This window comes from Cynocephalus volans, chromosome 8 (assembly GCF_027409185.1).
Source record: "Cynocephalus volans isolate mCynVol1 chromosome 8, mCynVol1.pri, whole genome shotgun sequence".
In the NCBI taxonomy this organism is placed as follows: Eukaryota; Metazoa; Chordata; class Mammalia; order Dermoptera; family Cynocephalidae; genus Cynocephalus; species Cynocephalus volans.
In genome coordinates this window covers 40,018,333-40,036,870 of record NC_084467.1, presented here as the reverse complement: position 1 = coordinate 40,036,870, position 18,538 = coordinate 40,018,333, and the positions used below count along the sequence as shown (strand labels likewise).

The following is an 18,538-nucleotide window of genomic DNA, read 5'->3' as shown; positions in this document are numbered from 1 at the left end:
GATATAGATTTAGTCTATAACAGAAAATAAATTGTCTTTAAGACATATTACTAGGAAGTTTGGAAACATTTGTTTTCTCTCCCTCCATCTACAAGTTAGTTACTTTTGTTTTTTATGCCTACAGATTCCGTTCTGATTGGTGTTCATCTTCAAACTGCGATGAGATCCATGACCGGGTAAAAAATGTCTTGAAATCACATCAGGCTCATCAAAGACATTTATATGTTAGTTTCTAAAATTTTTTCTTGAAGGCAATTTATAATAGGGCAAGAAAACTACTTAAGATGCCTAAAACCTGCTATATTTAGTCTCTGGGGAAAAAAGAAAAGAAAGCAACCTTCATTTGATGGAAGTCAATGGTTTTACTAAAGGGAAAGTATCTAACTTCTGGGTAGATTCTTTTTTTTTTTTGTTTTTTTGTTTTTTTGTCCTTTTCGTGGCCAGCACTCAGCCAGTGAGTGCACCGGCCAGTTCTATATAGGATCCGAACCCGCGGCGGGAGCGTCGCTGCGCTCCCAGCGCCGCACTCTACCAAGTGCGCCACGGGCTCGGCCGTGGGTAGATTCTTGATATGAGTTCTGAGTCAGATATTGTTTTGTAGTTTTCTTTCCTACTCTGTTTTGTGATTTTTCTTTTACCTTGCCTTTTCACTCTCTTAATGGTATCTTTTGATGAAAAGTAGTTCTTAATTCTAATGAATACAATTCATTATTTTTTCCCTTTTGATTAGTGTTTCATAAATTTTGTCTACTTTAAGACTTTCCCTTTTGTTTTTTTCTAAAGGGCGTTTTTATTTTCTTTCACATTTAAATATATGATCTATTTGGAATCATTTTTTTTTCTGTATAGTAGTAGCCAGTTATCATGTTCCAAGAAAGGTTTAAATTTCACGATCATGGATTTGTCTATTTTTCTTTCTAGTTCTGTTCATTTTATTTTGTATATTTTGAAGCTATGTCATTGGTTGGCTAGAGATTTCAGACCACATTATGAACTTTTTATTGTTAAATGTGCCTCTATCTCTAGTAATATTTCTTGTTTTACAGTATGTTTCATCTAATATTAGTATAACTATAGCAGCTTTCTTTTGTTCGGTATATACATGGTATAGGTGTATATTTTTATATCATTTTCTTTATATCATTATACTTATATTGCATATTTGAGTATGAGATTTTTCTAAAAATTGTAATTTATCAATATACAGTGTAGCTGACTTTTGTGTCCCTTTACCGATTCTTACTTCTCTCCCCTCCTTCCCTTTCCCATCCCATCAACATCATATTTGTTCACATATCTTAACAAGTTCAAGGAATTGTTGTAATTGTTGTGTCTTCTTCCCCCACCCCTCTATTTGTTTGTATATTTATTTATTTATTTTTATTAACTCCCACAAATAAGTGAGAATATGTGGTATTTCTCTTTCTGTGCCTGGCTTATTTCATTTAATATAATTTTCTCTAAGTCCATTCATGTTGCTGGGAATGGTAGTATTTCTTTCTTTTTTTTTTTTTTGTAGCAGAGTAGTGTTCTATTGTGAAGCTATACCACATTTTCCTTATCTACTCATCTGATGATGGGAATTTAGGCTGGTTCCAACTCTTGGCTGTTGTAAATAGCACTGCAGTAAACGTGGGAGTACAGATATCCCTCTAATATGACAATTTCCATGCCTCTGGGTATATATCCAGCAGTGGAATAGCTGGGTCATATGGTAGATCTATCTGTAATTGTATGAGGAACCTCCATACCATTTTCCATAAAGGCTGCACCATTTTGCAACCCCACCAACAGTGTAGGAGGGTTCCTTTTTCTCCGCACCCTTTTCAGCATTTATCATTCTGTCTTTTGGATATTAGCCATCCTAACTGGACTGAGATGGTCTCTCAAAGTTGTTTTGATTTGCATTTCCCAAATGCTGAGGGATGTTGAGCATTTTTTCATGTGTCTATTGGCCATTCCTATATCTTCCTTCGAGAAATGCCTGTTCAGCTCCTTTGCCCATTCTTTAATTGGATTACTTGTTTTTCTGCTGTTAAGTTGTTGGAGTTCCTCATATATTATGGATATTAATCCTTTGTCAGATGTATATTTCGCAGATTTTTTCTCCCACTCCGTTGGCTGTCTTTTCACTCTGTTAATGGTGTCTTTTGCTGTGCAGAAGCTTTTTAGTCTGACATAATACCATTTCTTTATTTTTCCTTTCATTGTCTGTGTTTTGGGGGTTGTATTCATAAAGTCTGTACCCAGTCCTACTTCCTGAAGTGTTTCCCCTATGTTTTCTTTAAGGGGTTTTATTGTTTCAGGACATATATTTAATTCTTTAATCCATTTTATGTTGATTTTGGTATATGGTGAGAGGTACAGGTCTAGTTTCTTTCTGCTACATATGAATGTCCAGTTTTCCCAGGACCATTTACTGAAGATGCAGTCTCTTCCCCAGTGTGTAGTCTTGGAGCTTTTGTTGAAGGTCAGATGGCTGTAAGTGTATCAGTTGATTTCTGAATTCTCTTTTCTCTTCCATTGGTCTGTGCATCTGTTTTTATGCCAGTACTGTGCTGTTTTGGTTACTGTAACTTTGTAGTATAGTTTAAAGTCAGGTAATGTTATGACTCTGGCTTTTTTTTTTTTTTTTTTTTTTGCTCAGGATTGTTTTGTTTATTCATGGTCTTTTGTTATTCCATATTTGTTAGAATTGTTTTTTCCTTTCTGAGGAAAATGTCATAGGAATTTTGATGGGGATTTCATTGAATCTGTAGATCATGTTGGGTAGTATGGACATTTTCACAATGTTAATTCTTTTAATCCAAGAGCATAGGATACCTTTCTCTTTTCTTGTGTCCTTTTTAATTTCTCTCAACAATGGTTTGTATTTCTCATCGAAGAGATTTTTCACATCTTTGGTTAACTTTATTCCTAGGTATCTTATTTTTTTTGGTGATTATTGTAAATGGGCTCACTTTCTTGACTTCTTTTTCTGCTAGTTCATTGTTGGAGTATAAAAATGATACTGATTTTTGTGTGTTGATTTTGTATCCTGCAACTTTGCTGAAATCATTTATCAACTCTAAGAGTTTTTTTGTAGTCTTTAAGCTGTTCTATATGTAGGATCATTTCATCTGCAAACAGGGACAGTTTGACTTCATCTTTTCCAATCTGGATGCCCTTTATTTCCTTCTCTTCCTTGATTGTTCAGGCTAGTACTTCCAACAATATGTTGAATGGGAATGGCGAGAGTGGGCATCCTTGTCTTGTTCCTGTTCTTAAGGAAACTTTCAACTTTTCCCCATTCAGGATGATATTGGCAGTGAGTTTGTCATATATGGCTTTAATTGTGTTGAGATACTTTCCTTCTATACTCAATTTATGGAGAGTCTTTCTCATGAATGAATGTTGAATTTTGTCAAATGCTTTTTCAGCATCTATAGAGATGATCATATGGCTTTTGTCTTTGATTTTGATGTAGTGTATCACATTTATTGATTTGCATATGGTGAACCAACCTTGGATTCCTGGGATGAATCCCACTTGATCATGGTGTATAATTTTATGTATGTGTTGCTGTATTCTATTAGCTAGCATTTTATTGAGAATTTTGCATCTGTATTCATCAAAGATATTGGCCTGTAGTTTTCTTTTCTTGTTGTATCTTTGTCTGGTTTGGGCATCAGGGTGATGTTTGCCTCATAGAATGAGTTTGGGAGAATGGCCTCTGTTTCAAATTTTTGGAATATTTTGTAGAGAATTGGTATTAATTCTTTAAAGGTTTGGTAGAATTCTGCAGAGAGGCCATTTGGTCCTGGGCTTTTCTTTGTTGGGAGACTACTGATTACAGCTTCAATCTCTTTGATTGTTATTCATCTGTTCATGTTTTCTATGTCTTTTTGGCTCAGTCTTCATAGTTTTTGTGTGTCCAGAAATTTATCTATTTCCTCCTGATTTTGAAATTTTTTGGCATATAGTTGTGTATAGTAATCTCTAATGATTCCTTGTTTTTTTTTTAAGGTATTGGTTGTAATATCACCTTTTTCATATCTGATTTTTGTTATTTGTGTCCTCTGTCTTCTTTCTTTAGTTAGCCTTGCTAGTGGCTTGTCAATTTCATTTATGTTCTCAAAAACCAACTTTTTGTTTCATTGATCTTTTGTATCATTTTTGTGTGTTTCTATTTCATTTAGTTCTGCTCTGATCTTAATTAGTTCTTTCTATCTACTAACTTTTGGTTTGAATTTTTCTTGTTTTTGTAGTTCTTTAAGAGGAAGTGTTAGGTTGTTTACTTGCCATCGTTCTATTCTTCTGAAGTAAGCATTTAATGCAATAAATTTCCTCCTTAGTGCTGCTTTTGCAGTATCCCATAGGTTTTGGTATGATGTATCATTATTTTCATTAGTTTCTTTAAATTTTTTGATTTCCTGTTTAATTTTTTCTTGGACCTGTATGTCATTAAGTAGAATGTTGTTTAATTTCCATGTATTTTATAGTTTACAGAGTTTCGTTAGTTATTGATTTCTAGTTTTAAATTGTGGTCTGAAAAAATACATGGAATAATTCCAATTTTTTGAATTTGTTGAGACTTGATTTGTGACCTAACATGTGGTCTATCGTGGAGAATGTTCTGTGTGCAGATGAGAAGAATGAATATTATGATATCATTGGATGAAATGTTCTGTAGATGTCTGCCAAGTACAGTTGGTCTAAAGTGATGTTTGAGTCTTGTGTTTCTTGTTGATTTTTTGCCTAGATGATCTGTCCAATGTTGAAAGTGGAGTGTTCAGTTCCCCTAATATTATGGTAGTAGTGTTTATCTCTTAATTTAGGTTTAATGTGTTTGCTTTATAAATCTGGCTGCTCCAATGTTGGGTGTATTTATGATTGTTATGTCTTCTTGTTGGATAGATCCTTTTATTATTATATAGTGGCCTTCTTTATCTTTTTTATGGTTTTTGGTTTAAAGTCTATTTTATCTAAGAATAGCTACTCTAGCTCGTTTTTCATTTCTATTTTTTATGGTGTATCTTTTTATATCCTTTCATTCGTTGTCTATATGTGTCTTTACAGGTGAGGTGAATCTCTTGAAAGCAGCATATTGTTGGGTCAGTCTTTTTAATGCCATTAGTAAGTCTGTGTATTTTGAGTGTTGAATTTAATCCTTTTACATTAAGAGTTATTACTGAAAGTTGTTGATTTACTCCTGACATTTTACTGATTTTTGTTTGGATGTTTTAAATATCTTTTGTTCCTTTCTTTCTGATTTACTGTTTGTCTTCTGTGTTTATTGGTTTCTTGGGATGGTAGACAAATATTTTTTTCTCTTTATTGTTAGCATTTTTATTTTACTGGTGGGTTTTGTTCTTTCTGGAGTATCCATGGTTGTGATGCTTATTTTTCACATAACAGACCAGTACTCCCTTGAAAATTTCTTGTAAGGCTGGTTGTGTGGTAGTAAACTCTTGCAGTTTTTGTTTGTCTGGGAAGGATACTGTTTGTCCTTCATTTCAGAAGGGTAGCCTTGCTAGGTAAAGTATTCTTGGTTGGCAATTTTTGTCTTTTACTATTTTGAATATATCACCCCATTCTCTTCTGACTGTTAGGATTTGTAATGAAAAGTCTGACGTTAGTCTGATATGCGCTCCCTTACAGGTGACTTGACACCTCTCTTACAGCTTTTAAGATTCTCTCTTTGTCTTTGAGTTTTCCCAGTTTGACTACAACATGTTTTGGAGAGGACATTTATGGGTTTAATATGTTTGGGGATATTTGAGCCTCCTGAATATGAAGATCTGTATCACTCCCTATAACTGGGAAGTTTTCTGCTATTATTTCATAGCATATGTTTTCAATGCCACTTACTTTTTCCTCCCCTTCAGGAATACCCATGTTTCAGATATTTGAGCAGTTAAAGTTGTCTGTTATCCTCTTAGATTTTCTTCAATTTTTAAAATTCTTCTTCTTCTTTTTTTTTTTTTGTTGTCTGCCTGTGTTATTTTGAACAGGCTGTCTTTAAGGTCAGAAATTCTCTCTTCTGCTTGTTCCAGCCTGTCAGTTAAGCTCTTTGTTGTGTTTTTTATTTTGTTGAATGAATCCTTCAGTTCCACAAGCTGTGCTACATTCTTTTTCAGGGCATTGATTTCTTTTTACATTTCCTCTCTCAGGTCCTGTATACTTTTGTTCATTTCATTGTGTTGTGTAACTGACACTTCTTGTTTCTCATTTAGTTTCCTTAGAATTGTTGCTTGAAATTCCTTTTCAGTCATTTCAAGGACTTCCTGTTCTATAGAATCTAGTACTTGAGAATTATTATATTCCTTTGGTGGTGTCCTACTTTCTTTGTTTTTCATATTTCTAGAATCTCTCTGTTGGTGTTTAGTCATTGTGGCAGAGGCTTTCATGGTCCACTGGTTCCACCCTGGTGTCTGCAGCAGTGGCAGGGAGTGTTGCTGACACTCAGCTGCCTATTGCTGCCATGGGGCCTGGGAGTTGGCAGGGCAGGCCTCTTGGAGGCAGGGTCTTGCCTGGCCTGCATTCCAGGGAGGGTGCTTGGTTGGCGCTGCTGCCTTGGGACTTGAGGATTGGTGGGCATATATGAGATTTTTTTTTTCAAAATGCAAATTTAGCATGTTAATGTAGGTTGTTGTGGCTTTTGTTTGCATTACTCAAAGATTTTTTATAATTTATTTTCCTTTTAATTAATTTGCTATCCCTTTTTTACTATGTTATTGTTTGCTGTCTTGATTTCAGCATGCATACATGACAGATTATTTATTTGTTGACTTCTCTAATAATAATGGGACATGAATATATTGAACTCTTTTTAATCTGCCTTCTTTGTTGCATATTTATTATCATGCTTTTAAATTCTACATATATAAAACAAGAAATTATTTTTGTTTGTATTGTAACATTTATTTGTTTTAATCACATTTTTACCCTATTTCCTATATTCTTCATTCTTTCGTACAATTCTCTGTTTCCATCTACATTCTAGAATCATTTTCCTTCTGCCTGAAGAACTCTTTTTAATACTTCTTTTCATGTCAGTCTCCTGGATAGGAATTCTGATTTTGTTTGTGTGAAAACAGCTTGGTTTTACTATTCTTTATGAAGGATAGTTGTACTAGATGTAGAATTCTAGGTTAGTAATTATTTTCTTTGGCATTTTAAAGAGGCCATTTCATTGTTGGCTAGCCTCTTTTGTGTCTGTTGAGAAGTCACCTGTTATTCCTTTGATGTAATATGGGTATTTTCCCCTCTGTTGCATATAAGATTTGTTCTTTTACTCTTTGTTTAGTAGTTTACTGTGATATACTTACATGTGGTTTTTTGGAATGATTTTTCCATTAAGTTTTCAGAACTTATGTCTTTAATCTGATTTAGAAAACCCTTATTCTTTCTTTAAACATTACTTCTGTCCCAATATCTCTTTGCTTTCCTTGTGAAACTCTAAATTATACTTACATAAGATCTTTAGATGTGTTTCTCATATGTTTCTTATATTTGTATGTTTCATTCTTTTTTCCTTCCAGTTTGGATATTTTCTTTTAAATTGTCCTTTAAGTTGCTATTTCTGCTGTGTTTGTATTGATGTTAAAACTATTTGAAATGAACCAACTCTTTGAAAGACACAAACTACCATAACTAACTCAAGAATAAATAATCTTAATAGTTGTATACCTATTAAAGAAATTGGATTTGTAGTGAAGAACCTTCTAAAAAAGAAAACCCCAGTCCCAGATGGTTTCTCTGGTGAATTTTACCAAAACTTTAAGGAAAACATAATACCAGTCTTGCACATTCCTGAAAATAGAAGGAAAACTTCCCAAGTCATTTTATAAGACCAGTATTTACCCTAATGCTAAAAGCAATTGACAGTAGGAAAAAAGGAAAGTACAGACCAATATCCCTCATGAACTTGTATGATAAAATCCTCAGCAATATATTAGCAAGTCAAATTCAGCAGTATATAAAAACAAAAATTTATTATATTCAAGTGTACTCATTTCAGAAATGCAGTGTATTTTAATTCTATTAACAGATTAAATAAGAAAAAGTATATTTCTTCTCTGTGTAGTTTCAACAGGCACAGAAAAAGCAACAAAATTCAACTCCATTCATGATAATCATTCTTAGTAGAGTAGTAGAAGAGAACTTCCCTTGAAGAATCTACAGCTAACCTTATGCTTAGTTGTAAAAGACTGAACGATTTTCCCCTTAAGTTTAGAAACAGGGCAAGAATTCCCTTTCTCACCATTCCTTTAACATCTTACTAGGAGTTGTAGACAATGCCATAAGGCAAGACAAATAAAAGGTATAAATATCAAAAAAGAAGAAACAACTGTGTTTGAAGAAGATATGAATATGTATGTAGAAAATTCCAAAGGATGTACAAAAAAGCTCCTGTAAATAATAAGTGAGTTTAGCAAGGTTAGAGAATACGAGGAAAGTCAATTTCTTTTCTATATACCAGCAATGAATAACTGGAATTTTAGATTAGGAAATCCATACTATTTATAATAGCACCAGAAATTGGAATGCTTAGATATAATTCTATCAAAATATGTTCAGTATACGAAGAGAGAAATAAATGAATTTAATGTTTAAATCCCAGTAAATCTATAAATTTAATGCAATCTTAATCAAAATGCAGCATACATTTTTTTGTAGATATGGGCAAGCTGATTCTAAAATGTGTATGGAAATGCAAAGCAACTTGAAAAATAAAACAATTCTGAAAATAAGAACAAAGCTGGAGGATTCACTATCCAAAATTTTAAGGTTTTTACTATAAAGCATAGAATGAAGATAGTGTGATATTGACTAAATTATAGATACATATGTCAAAAGAATAGAATAGAGATTCCAGAAATAAAACCACACAAATACTGTCAACTGATTTTTGACTAAAGTGCAGATAAGTGGAGACTTTGGTAAACGTTGACTATTCAACAAATGGTTCTGAATTGAAAAAATATAAAAAGCCCCTTGACACATAATTAACAATAGATCATAGACCTTAAATATAAAACCATAAAACTTCTAGAGGAAAATGTAGTAGAAAATTTGTGTAATTTAAGTTTGGCAATGATTTTTTAGATATAACACCAAACACACAGTGTATAAAAGAATAAATTGATAAATTGGAGCTCATTAATGTGTAAAACATTTTTGCTCACTGTTAAGAGAATAGAAAGTGGGCCACAGTCTGGATGAAAATATTCTTAAATCACATATATGATTGAGGACTTATATCCACAATTAGAAGAAACAAAAAAGAAGAAACCTTTCTAACTCAATAATAAGAAAATAAATAACCCTATTAAAAGATGACCAAAAACCTGAACAGCCACTTCACCAAATGAACTCATGAAAAACTACTCACTAGTCATTGTGGAAATGCAAATTAAAACCACGAGGAGATACCACTAAACAGCTCTTAGAATTATTAAGTAAAAACAAAACAAAGCAAAACAAAAGTATGCCGGTAAGGATATAGAGCAACAGGAACTCTCATTGAGTGCTGGTGGGAATGTCCAATGGTATAGCCACTTTAGAAGACAGTTTGGAAGTTTTGTATAAAGTTAAACATACACTTTCCATATGACCCAGTAATCCTACTCCTAGGTATTTACCCAAATGAATGAAAGCCTAATATTTACACAAAACCTGTATATGAATGTTTAAGAAACTTTATTCACAGTAGTCAAAAACTGGAAACAACCAAGATGCCCTTCAGTGGTGAATGGTGAACAAATCCTGACACATTTATTCATTCTACTACTCAGTAATAAAAAAGAATAAGCTATTAATTCACACAACATGATGAATCTTAAATTCAGCTTGCTAAATTAAAGAATTGTTACTGGAATGATCAATAAATAACTTTATGCATTTTTCAAAATTCATAGAAATGTACATCAGGAAGAGTGAACTTTACTGTATGAAAATTAAAAGAAAAATCAGCATGTTGTGTCTTCCAAGGATGTAATGAAGATTATAATAAATGAATCTAACAGTATTAAAAATGCAAGACATATCTTTAAATTAGCTAACTGAAGTATGTTTGGAATATGGTGTTTTGACTGGATACAGTAAGGCTAAAGGAAAAAAGAACTACATATTCACTATAGTTCAGGTGTCAGCAAGCTTTTTCTGTAAAGAGCTAGATAGTAAATAATTTTGAGTTTTGAAGCCATAAAGTTCCTGTCACAACTACTCAGCTCTGCTATTATTGTGGGAAAGCATCCATAGACAATACATAAATACGTGTGTTTGTGTTTCCAATAAAACGTTATCCATTTGCACTAAAATGTGTGTTTTATGTAATTTTCATAAAATATATTTTTCTTATTTTCCCAGTCATTTAAAAATGGAAATACTACTCTTGGCTCTCAGGCCATATTTAAACAGGCAAAGAGCCAGATTTTCCCTGAAATCTGTAGTTAGCTGACCCCTACTCTAGCTGATAAATGTGTCTCATACAGGCATATGGATTCACAATTCTGAAAATAATGTATATGAGAGTTGAACAAATAAGTAAATAAATTGTAGATAAAGACAGAAAAAGAAGTTACAAAGAAGCCAGGAGGATAAATGCTAGAATGACCCCTGCGATATTAGATTAGATTCTAAGATAACAGTTTTAATTGATGTTTATTTTAAAATACGTGCAGATAGGTCAACTCAGAAATAACCATAGATATGAGTATACACATGGGTTAGTATACACATATTCTCTAGCTTTGTCATCCAAAAGAGCCCCAGAAGCAGTGACAACTCAATAGCAATGAGCACACCCAGCTCCTGGAGCTTGGTTTCTAAATACCCTTTTTCAATAAAAGTTACGAAGGCTCTTGGAGCAATAGCTGATTCTGGTGCTGCGGTAGGGAAAATATAGCATGGAAAATTTTATAGCATAGAAAGTGAAGAAATTGCTCAAAAAAAGTGAAAGGGAGGAGTGAAGTGGCATGTCAGAGAACATAAGAGCCAATCTGAATGAGCCCCTGATGGTTATTGCTGGAATAAACAGCAATAGTATTGGATGTAATCCTTATAATAAAATAAATATCTATATATCCATACTGATATAAGTGAAACAATGAATAACTAAAATTGAGAATGGACAAATCTTTGTTACAGAAGAATTCTAAATAATTGTGAATATTGTGTGCCCTCCAGGAGATGGAGCTTAATTTCTCTCCCCTTGAGTATGGGCTGTATTTAGTGACTTATAGTGAATACAGCATGGAAAAGAAAAATAGTAATTTTGGTGGAGAAATCTGGCAGACACTACCTTAACAAAGTGATCAAGGTTAACATTACTATTGATAACTCATGTTGGTAACATGTATCCCTTGATATCATGTGATATGAAGGACACTTGTCTGTGTGATATTATTCCCCAAAAGCAATAACCATGGTCTAAATATGAGAAAACATAAGACAAAACCAAATTGGAGGACTTTTCACCAAAATGCCTGATCAATACTCTTCCAAAATGTCAAAGTCATTAGTAACAATATCACAGATTGGAGGAGACTGAGGAGAAATGATGACTAAATGCAATGCAGTATTCTGTATTGGATCCTGGAACAGAAAAAGTGCATTATTGGTGAAATACGAATAAAGTTGGCAGTTTATTTAATAGTATTGTACCACTGTTAATTTCTAAATTTTACCAAATGTGCCATGGTTATATAAAATGTTAGCCCTAAGAGAACCTCGGTGAAGGGGGTGAAGTTTCTGTGTACAGGAACTCTATACCATCTTTGCAATTTTTCTGTTACTAAATATTCCAAAATAAAAAGTCAAAAAACTATTGAATTCCTAATTTCAAGCCATTGGGCTTTTAACTTAGAGTTGGTGTGACTTCAGACCTCTTCCGTCTTTCAGGTATTGCATATAATTCTTTCTTTCTTAGGCAAGACATCATAAAACTCCCTTCTGCCTTTCGGAGGGTTTCTCTTTAGTTTTTTGTCCCCTCGCTCTGCACAGTTTCATACATTTCGTAAGTGTCTTGAGGGAACAATCAGCTCAGTTTTGCCATCACTGAATTTTGCTATCCATCGTGCTTCATTGGATCTTGGCCTCTCAGATCTTTAATCTGAGATCTTCTTGGTTTCTTTGTCCTCCAGCAGTGGACCTGTTGTTGAACAAAGCATGGATTCTTGACATTTTGTTCTTGCTTAGAATCCACATGTCCCCAGGAAAAAAAAAACAAAAACAGCTGCTGCACTTAAGCTCATCTCTCTGAGGTTGTCTCCTCTCAAACAGCTTTCCAAATGCCTTTAAACAACAAAAACGTATACTTAAGCATACTACTCCTTACTCAGGAAGGCTTTCACACCAGTTTTTAAAATTACCTTAATTTTATGTTTGCCTCTGGCTTGACTTTCTTGAATGGAAGATAGTAAGGTTGCTCATATTGAATTACATGGGCATTAAAATGTTTTACATCAAGAGTAACCTGAGCATGAACTCTTAAAATTAGTCATATTTTTCTGCCTATGTTCATTATCATAGCATTTACTGATAATTTTTGCACACTATTTGCATCCTCTGTACCTGGCACTGTGCAAAATACTGGGGATACTTTTATGAAATCAAATTTTCTGCCAAAAAGGAACCTATGTAATCCAATGATTATTTAATAAACCAGTAAGTGAATATGAAACAGTAAAACAAAAAACAAAACTGTGGTGCACCATATTATTAAGTATAAAAATAAGAAACATAAGCAGGAATTGTCATTGTTCTTCCAGAGAAAAATTGAAGTGATTACATAAGAATAATAATTGCATATTTAATATTTACTCTAGGCCAGGCACTATGCATGCATTATTATTCCATTTTATCCTTGCAATAATCTTATAAAGTAAGTACTATCAAGAAGTAAGTACTGTTTTAAAGATGAAGAAACAGACTTGGAAAAGCTAAGTTACTTGTGTAAGGTCACACAGCTGCTTTAGATTACTATAGCCAGAATCTGAATCCATGTTAATAGCTTTTGATCTTAACCACTAAGCACTATAGAGATAAATGCAGAAAGTGCAACCTAGTACACATAAGCCCAATAACATGCCCAAACATAAACATGTAAAAATATATAAACATCAGGTGTAATTTTTTTTTTTTTTTACTTCATAGAGAATTTATTTAAATATCATCTTTTTCTAGGACAGTGAAAAAAGTCCTTTATGAATTATTAAATATTTGACTAGTACAGAGGAGAAAAAACATAGTATGTCAGAAGTTTGACGATCATTAAAAAATGAAGAGAACCCAACCTGAATAACCTAATGGAAGTTAGGTTGATAAGGAAGATTCTGTTGAAAATAAGACTCAAAGATGAAAAAGGAGCAGACACCCAGCATTTTGACTTACACATTTATTTAAGAAAATTTAAGTTATGTAAAACCTTCAGCAAAGTTCTTTTTATTATCACATCTAAACCCCAGGCTCCAGTGCCTTTTAGTAAAATTAAGAGATTGCATGTGACTTAATCCTATCAACTTGCTTATCTAGAAATGAATGTTTCTTTAAATAAAACTCATTGCGGAGATTGTGAGAAGCATGTAGTTAGAGCAGAAGGTTCTTGTTGGGCCAGATCATGGAGAACCAGGTTACGAAGTGTAGACTTTATCCTGGAATCCAGGTGTCATGACATCAGATGCGTTCAAGGGTTAGATACGTATTGATTGTGGACAGTAGAGAAAGTATGTAACCTTTCCAGAAGAGATGACCACTACTTAGCTCTTTTTAATATTTGCTATGTAGAATTTCAGTCACAGTGTTGCCAGATCTTCCAGTGATTTTTATAAGTAATGATTTTTATCTAAATTTGTTAACTAATTCAAATTAAAAACATAAAACATTTTGTGGGCCAAACAAATCACACACACTAGCTGCTAGTTGGCAACCTCTCCTTTAGGAAGTAGGGAGTCACTGAGATGTTTATCATTAGTGTTTTTCTTTAAGGAAATTAATTTGATAACATTAATCAGTCATTTGGCTTAGGGAAAGGGTAAAAATTTGGGGTGAGATTTGCCAAAAGAAGATAATGGAAGAATAAAACAGGAAGTATGTGATTTGCCAGGGAATGTTATGGTTTAGGTTTTAATATCTTGAGGTTTATTAAAAGTTTAGCTAAAATTTATTGAGTTGCTACGGTATATCAGGTGCTGGACTGCTATTTTATGAAGGCTCTGGAATCAGTCTTTTATACAAGTTACTTGCTACAATTTCTTCATAAGTTTCTTGTATTTATAGATTTAGTATATGTAACATGCTTAGAATGATACTGTCATAAAAATAATAAATATTGACTTCCTTTTTTAAAAAAAAAAATCATTTATCTGTGGTGGTAGTAAAATGGAGATTTTAATAAGATTTTAACGGAGAAGTTTAGTCTACCAGAGATTTATGAAATTTATTACTTTTGTTTCTGAAAAACCAATTTTTGGTTTTATTAGCTCTGTTGTATATTTTTTTCTTTTGCTCTATATAATTTCCTTTTCCTTTGGAATTAATTTGCTGTTCTTATACCAACTTTTTGTGGCTATTTGTATCATACTTTTTAGGCGTTCTCCTAATATATACATGTATTTATTGCTATAGCTTTTTTGCTCAGCAACGCATTAGTTGTGTCCTATAAGTTTTCATGTTATATTTTTGCTACCATTTGGTTCAAAATATTTAATTTTCATTGTAATTTTTTCTTTTACCCTTGGATACGTTGCCAGATTTTCAAACCTGCTTTGGTGGGAGGGGCATTCCTTTTTTTTTTTTTTTCTTTTATTTACCTTTTACTTCCTTGTACTGTGGGTTTAAGAATATACACTTCAATTTTTCAGTGTTCTGAAATGAGTTGAGACTTTATGGCCTAGTATGTGTTTATTTCTGGTTCCATGTGATTTCAAAATATAATGTGATGTCTGTTATTGTATGGTATAGTGTGCTTGACGTCTAGGTCAGTTTTGTTAATGCAGTTCACTTAACTATTCTTACTGACTTCTTGTCTGCTAACATATTGAAAGAGCAATTTAAAAAAAACTCCTATTATGACTTGCCTACTTTAATTCCCCTGTTCTAACAATTTTGCCTTTTTATATTTTGTAGCTACATGATTAGATGCATGTAAATGTGAATTGTATCATTATAAAATGTCTTTAGTAATAATTTTTCTTTAGGTCTCCTTTGTCCCATACTACTGTAGCTAAAACAGATTTATTTAGTTAGTATTTTGCAAGAAATATCTTCTATCATTCGTATACTTTTTTTTTTTTTTTTTTTTTTGTCTTTTTGTGACCGGCCGTACTGCGCTCAGCCAGTGAGCGCACTGGACATCCTTATATAGGATCCGAACCCGCGGTGGGAGCACTGCTGCGCTCCCTGCGCCACACTCTCCCGAGTGCACCACGGGGTCAGCCCTCATTCGTATACTTTTAATCTTTCTGTTCATAGTTAAAGGGATGTTTAATAGTTTATATTGATTTTTTTATACAATGTGGCAGTCATGTTTTAATTGTAGCATTTACTTTGATCATACTTAATGTACCAACTGATATATAATAGATCTACTATTTTATATTTATACTGCCTGTTATGTATTTCTTATTTCCTTCTATTTTGCCTTCTTTTGGATTGAATACATGTTATTATTTAATTTTTCTACCATACATGACACTTCAAAAGGTTCACCGAAAAATACAATTGCAATCTTAATTAATATGAATCTTGCCATGAACTTTTTGAAGATGCTTCCCATTAACTTGTGACTTTCTTTTTCTCTTCTTTTGATGGTTACTTTAAATATTAAAACAAGTATTCTTTTTCAAGTTTAATATAAATGAACATGTTAATTTTATTTATTTTCCTCCTGACTTAACATATTATTGTTCTCTTGTGTTTTTATTGTCTGTACATCATATTATATCACTGTATTTTGGGCAGACAATGCTCATTTATATGTAACCACATTTTACCATTTTGTGGCTCTTCGTTTGTCCCTGCATCTTTAAGCTTCCTATATGATTAGTCACTTCTGTGATCATAGTACTCTTAAGTACTTCCTTTAGCATGGGTCTTCCTGGAGATGAGTTTGCCCAGGTTTGTTTGTTATGTTTTGTCTGGGAATTCTTTTATTTCACCTGAATTTATGGAAGGTTTTTTTTTTTTTTTTTCTGGTTGCAGAATTCCAAGTTGGTAGTTATATTCTTTTAGCACTTTTAAGCAAGAAGTTATCTATTGATCTTACTGTTGCTTCTTCGAACATATTTTTAAATTTAAACTTTTAAAATGAATAAATATAACTCAAATACGGAAAACTACATAATGTATGTATATTACTAGATGATTTTTTCTAAGGTGAACATTCTTTTAACCACCATCTCATCAGGATATAGAATTTAACCAGCTATCTCAGTAGCCCTACATGTTGCCTTTAAAATCACAACCCTTTCTCACCCAAAAGAGTAATTCAGTATCCTCATTTTTGTGGAAATTACTTCCTTACTTTTCATTATGGTATTATTCCCCAAGTGGGCATTTCTGTTTTTTTATTTTGTTTTGTTTTATTAGGTAAAATATACCTTTTAAGTCTCTATTAGTCCATAGGTTTTTTTTCTCCATCTCCCTCTTATTCCACCACTGTATTTTTCTCTCACAATTTTATTTATCGAAAGAACTGGATCATTTGTCCTGTAGACTTTCCCAGAAGATCTTGTTGATATTATTTCTATGACGTAAACATGTTCCATTGTCTGCAGTATTTCCTTTAAATTGGTAGTGGAATCTAGAGGCTTCATCAAGTTCAATTGTTATTTTAGGAGTCATGCTGTGTCTTTGATAAGCAGGCATATAATGTTTGATTTATTCTGTCTCTCTGTAGCAATTCCAATGCCAGGGTGCATTAAACAGTGTTATGAAACTATTCCACTTTTCTTATCCATTCTTCAATTCTGTGCTGGGATACTTCTAAAAGTAGAAACTTTGCTTTATTTTGTTACTCAACAGCACTGCCCTATTTAAAAAGAAAATGAAAAAAAGAGAGAAAGAAAAGATTTCTTCCTTTCATTTTCCAGTTTTCACAGTATTTTGTTCGTTAACACCCTCCAAAGGTAACCAGTTAGTTTAGTTTCTCTTTTTTTATATCACCATGAACTCAAGGATTGAGCATATTTGATGTGTTTTTGTTTTTCAACTATTATCCTGTTGGTGCTCAAATGCGTTCAGCTTTGGCTAATGTGAAACACTTCATGTTGACTCCCAAGTCTTTTGATGTGGCCTTAATAGGCTTTAACAGTTCCAGGATCATCTTGTACATTTCCCTATTCAAAACTGAAATGAGCCATTTCCCTTGAGAAATTCTGGTTTGTTTTAATGGGAAGTTAAACTTCAAGACCAAGATCTGTACAGTAGTGATGCTTGGTGCTACAGGGTTGGTCATTTTCTTTTAGGCCTTTTACATAGACAGGATTAACAAAGACATGTTTTTAAAGACAAAATACCTTATACATTGAAAGTTAGAACCACAGGTTATCTCCTTAAATTCTTGTAGTTTACACATATCTTCTATTTTTCCACATCAAGAGTCCCAATTCTCAGAGGCACCAGAAATGATAGAATTAGAATATAACCCAAGTTCTCATTGGCTTTGTCTATAAAATACTCTCAAGACAAAATAAGCCATCACCACAGAATTGTTGAGAGCAGTAAATTTTTTTTAACATGTGCATTTCACATTTTCTTCTCTACTTTTTTTTACTGTTTTACTCGTGCACGTTTTCAGAGCACATACCATTATACACTATACTCTCTATTTCCTATCCCTCATTTAGAGTTAGGTCTGCATGTAAATATTTAAAATTCACTATTAATTTTTATGTCATTGTCTTCTCCAAACATTTTGGGTGACTGAAGCTCTTTTTTCTAAGGAAAGGCTCATGGAACTAATATCCTTGAGTTCTTGGAGGATAATGACATTTTGTCTGTAGCCTTTACATACCTTTAGTTTGGCTGGATATAATAATCCGTGGCTTACATTTTGTTTACTTTAAATGTTACTTGATTTTCTCTGACATGGAGTGTTGCAGTCAAAATTTGCTTAAAATTCAATTTCTTTTCCTTGTAAGTTACTTGGTTTTTTAGCCCTGGGATTCAAATATGTGTGTGTATTTGTCTTTGTCTTTAAAACTCAATAATTTATACTAGAATACGTCATAGTGTCATTATTCTGGACTGATTTTTTCCATATATGTTATATGCCTTTCATTATGTATTTTTAAGTTTTTGTGAACACTTTCCTGAATTATAGTTTCTAGAATTTGTTCTGTTCCCTGGCCTTTGATTTATTTTTCAGGAACTCCTGTTATATGTATGTTAGATCTTACTTGCACATGATTTGTATTTTCACCCTCTCTCAAATTCTTTTCATATCCTCATTTCTCTTAAAATCAAATCATTTTTCTTCTTGTCGTCATTTTCTCTTATAGCATTATCTACTGTGATTTTTCATTCACTTTTATGTTTCTTCTGATTAGTTTTC

At 32.8% G+C, this 18,538-nt stretch overlaps 1 protein-coding gene across 1 annotated transcript in view; it reads left to right on the top strand.

Annotated features, from left to right (window-relative positions):
- The window catches only part of SPATA6 (spermatogenesis associated 6), a 142,243-nt gene that overhangs the window by 102,184 nt on the left and 21,521 nt on the right, over positions 1 to 18,538 (top strand). The window contains exon 13 of the mRNA XM_063105748.1: positions 125 to 176. Coding sequence (XP_062961818.1) covers positions 125 to 176 — 52 coding nt within the window. The remainder of the gene's footprint in view (positions 1 to 124; positions 177 to 18,538) is intronic.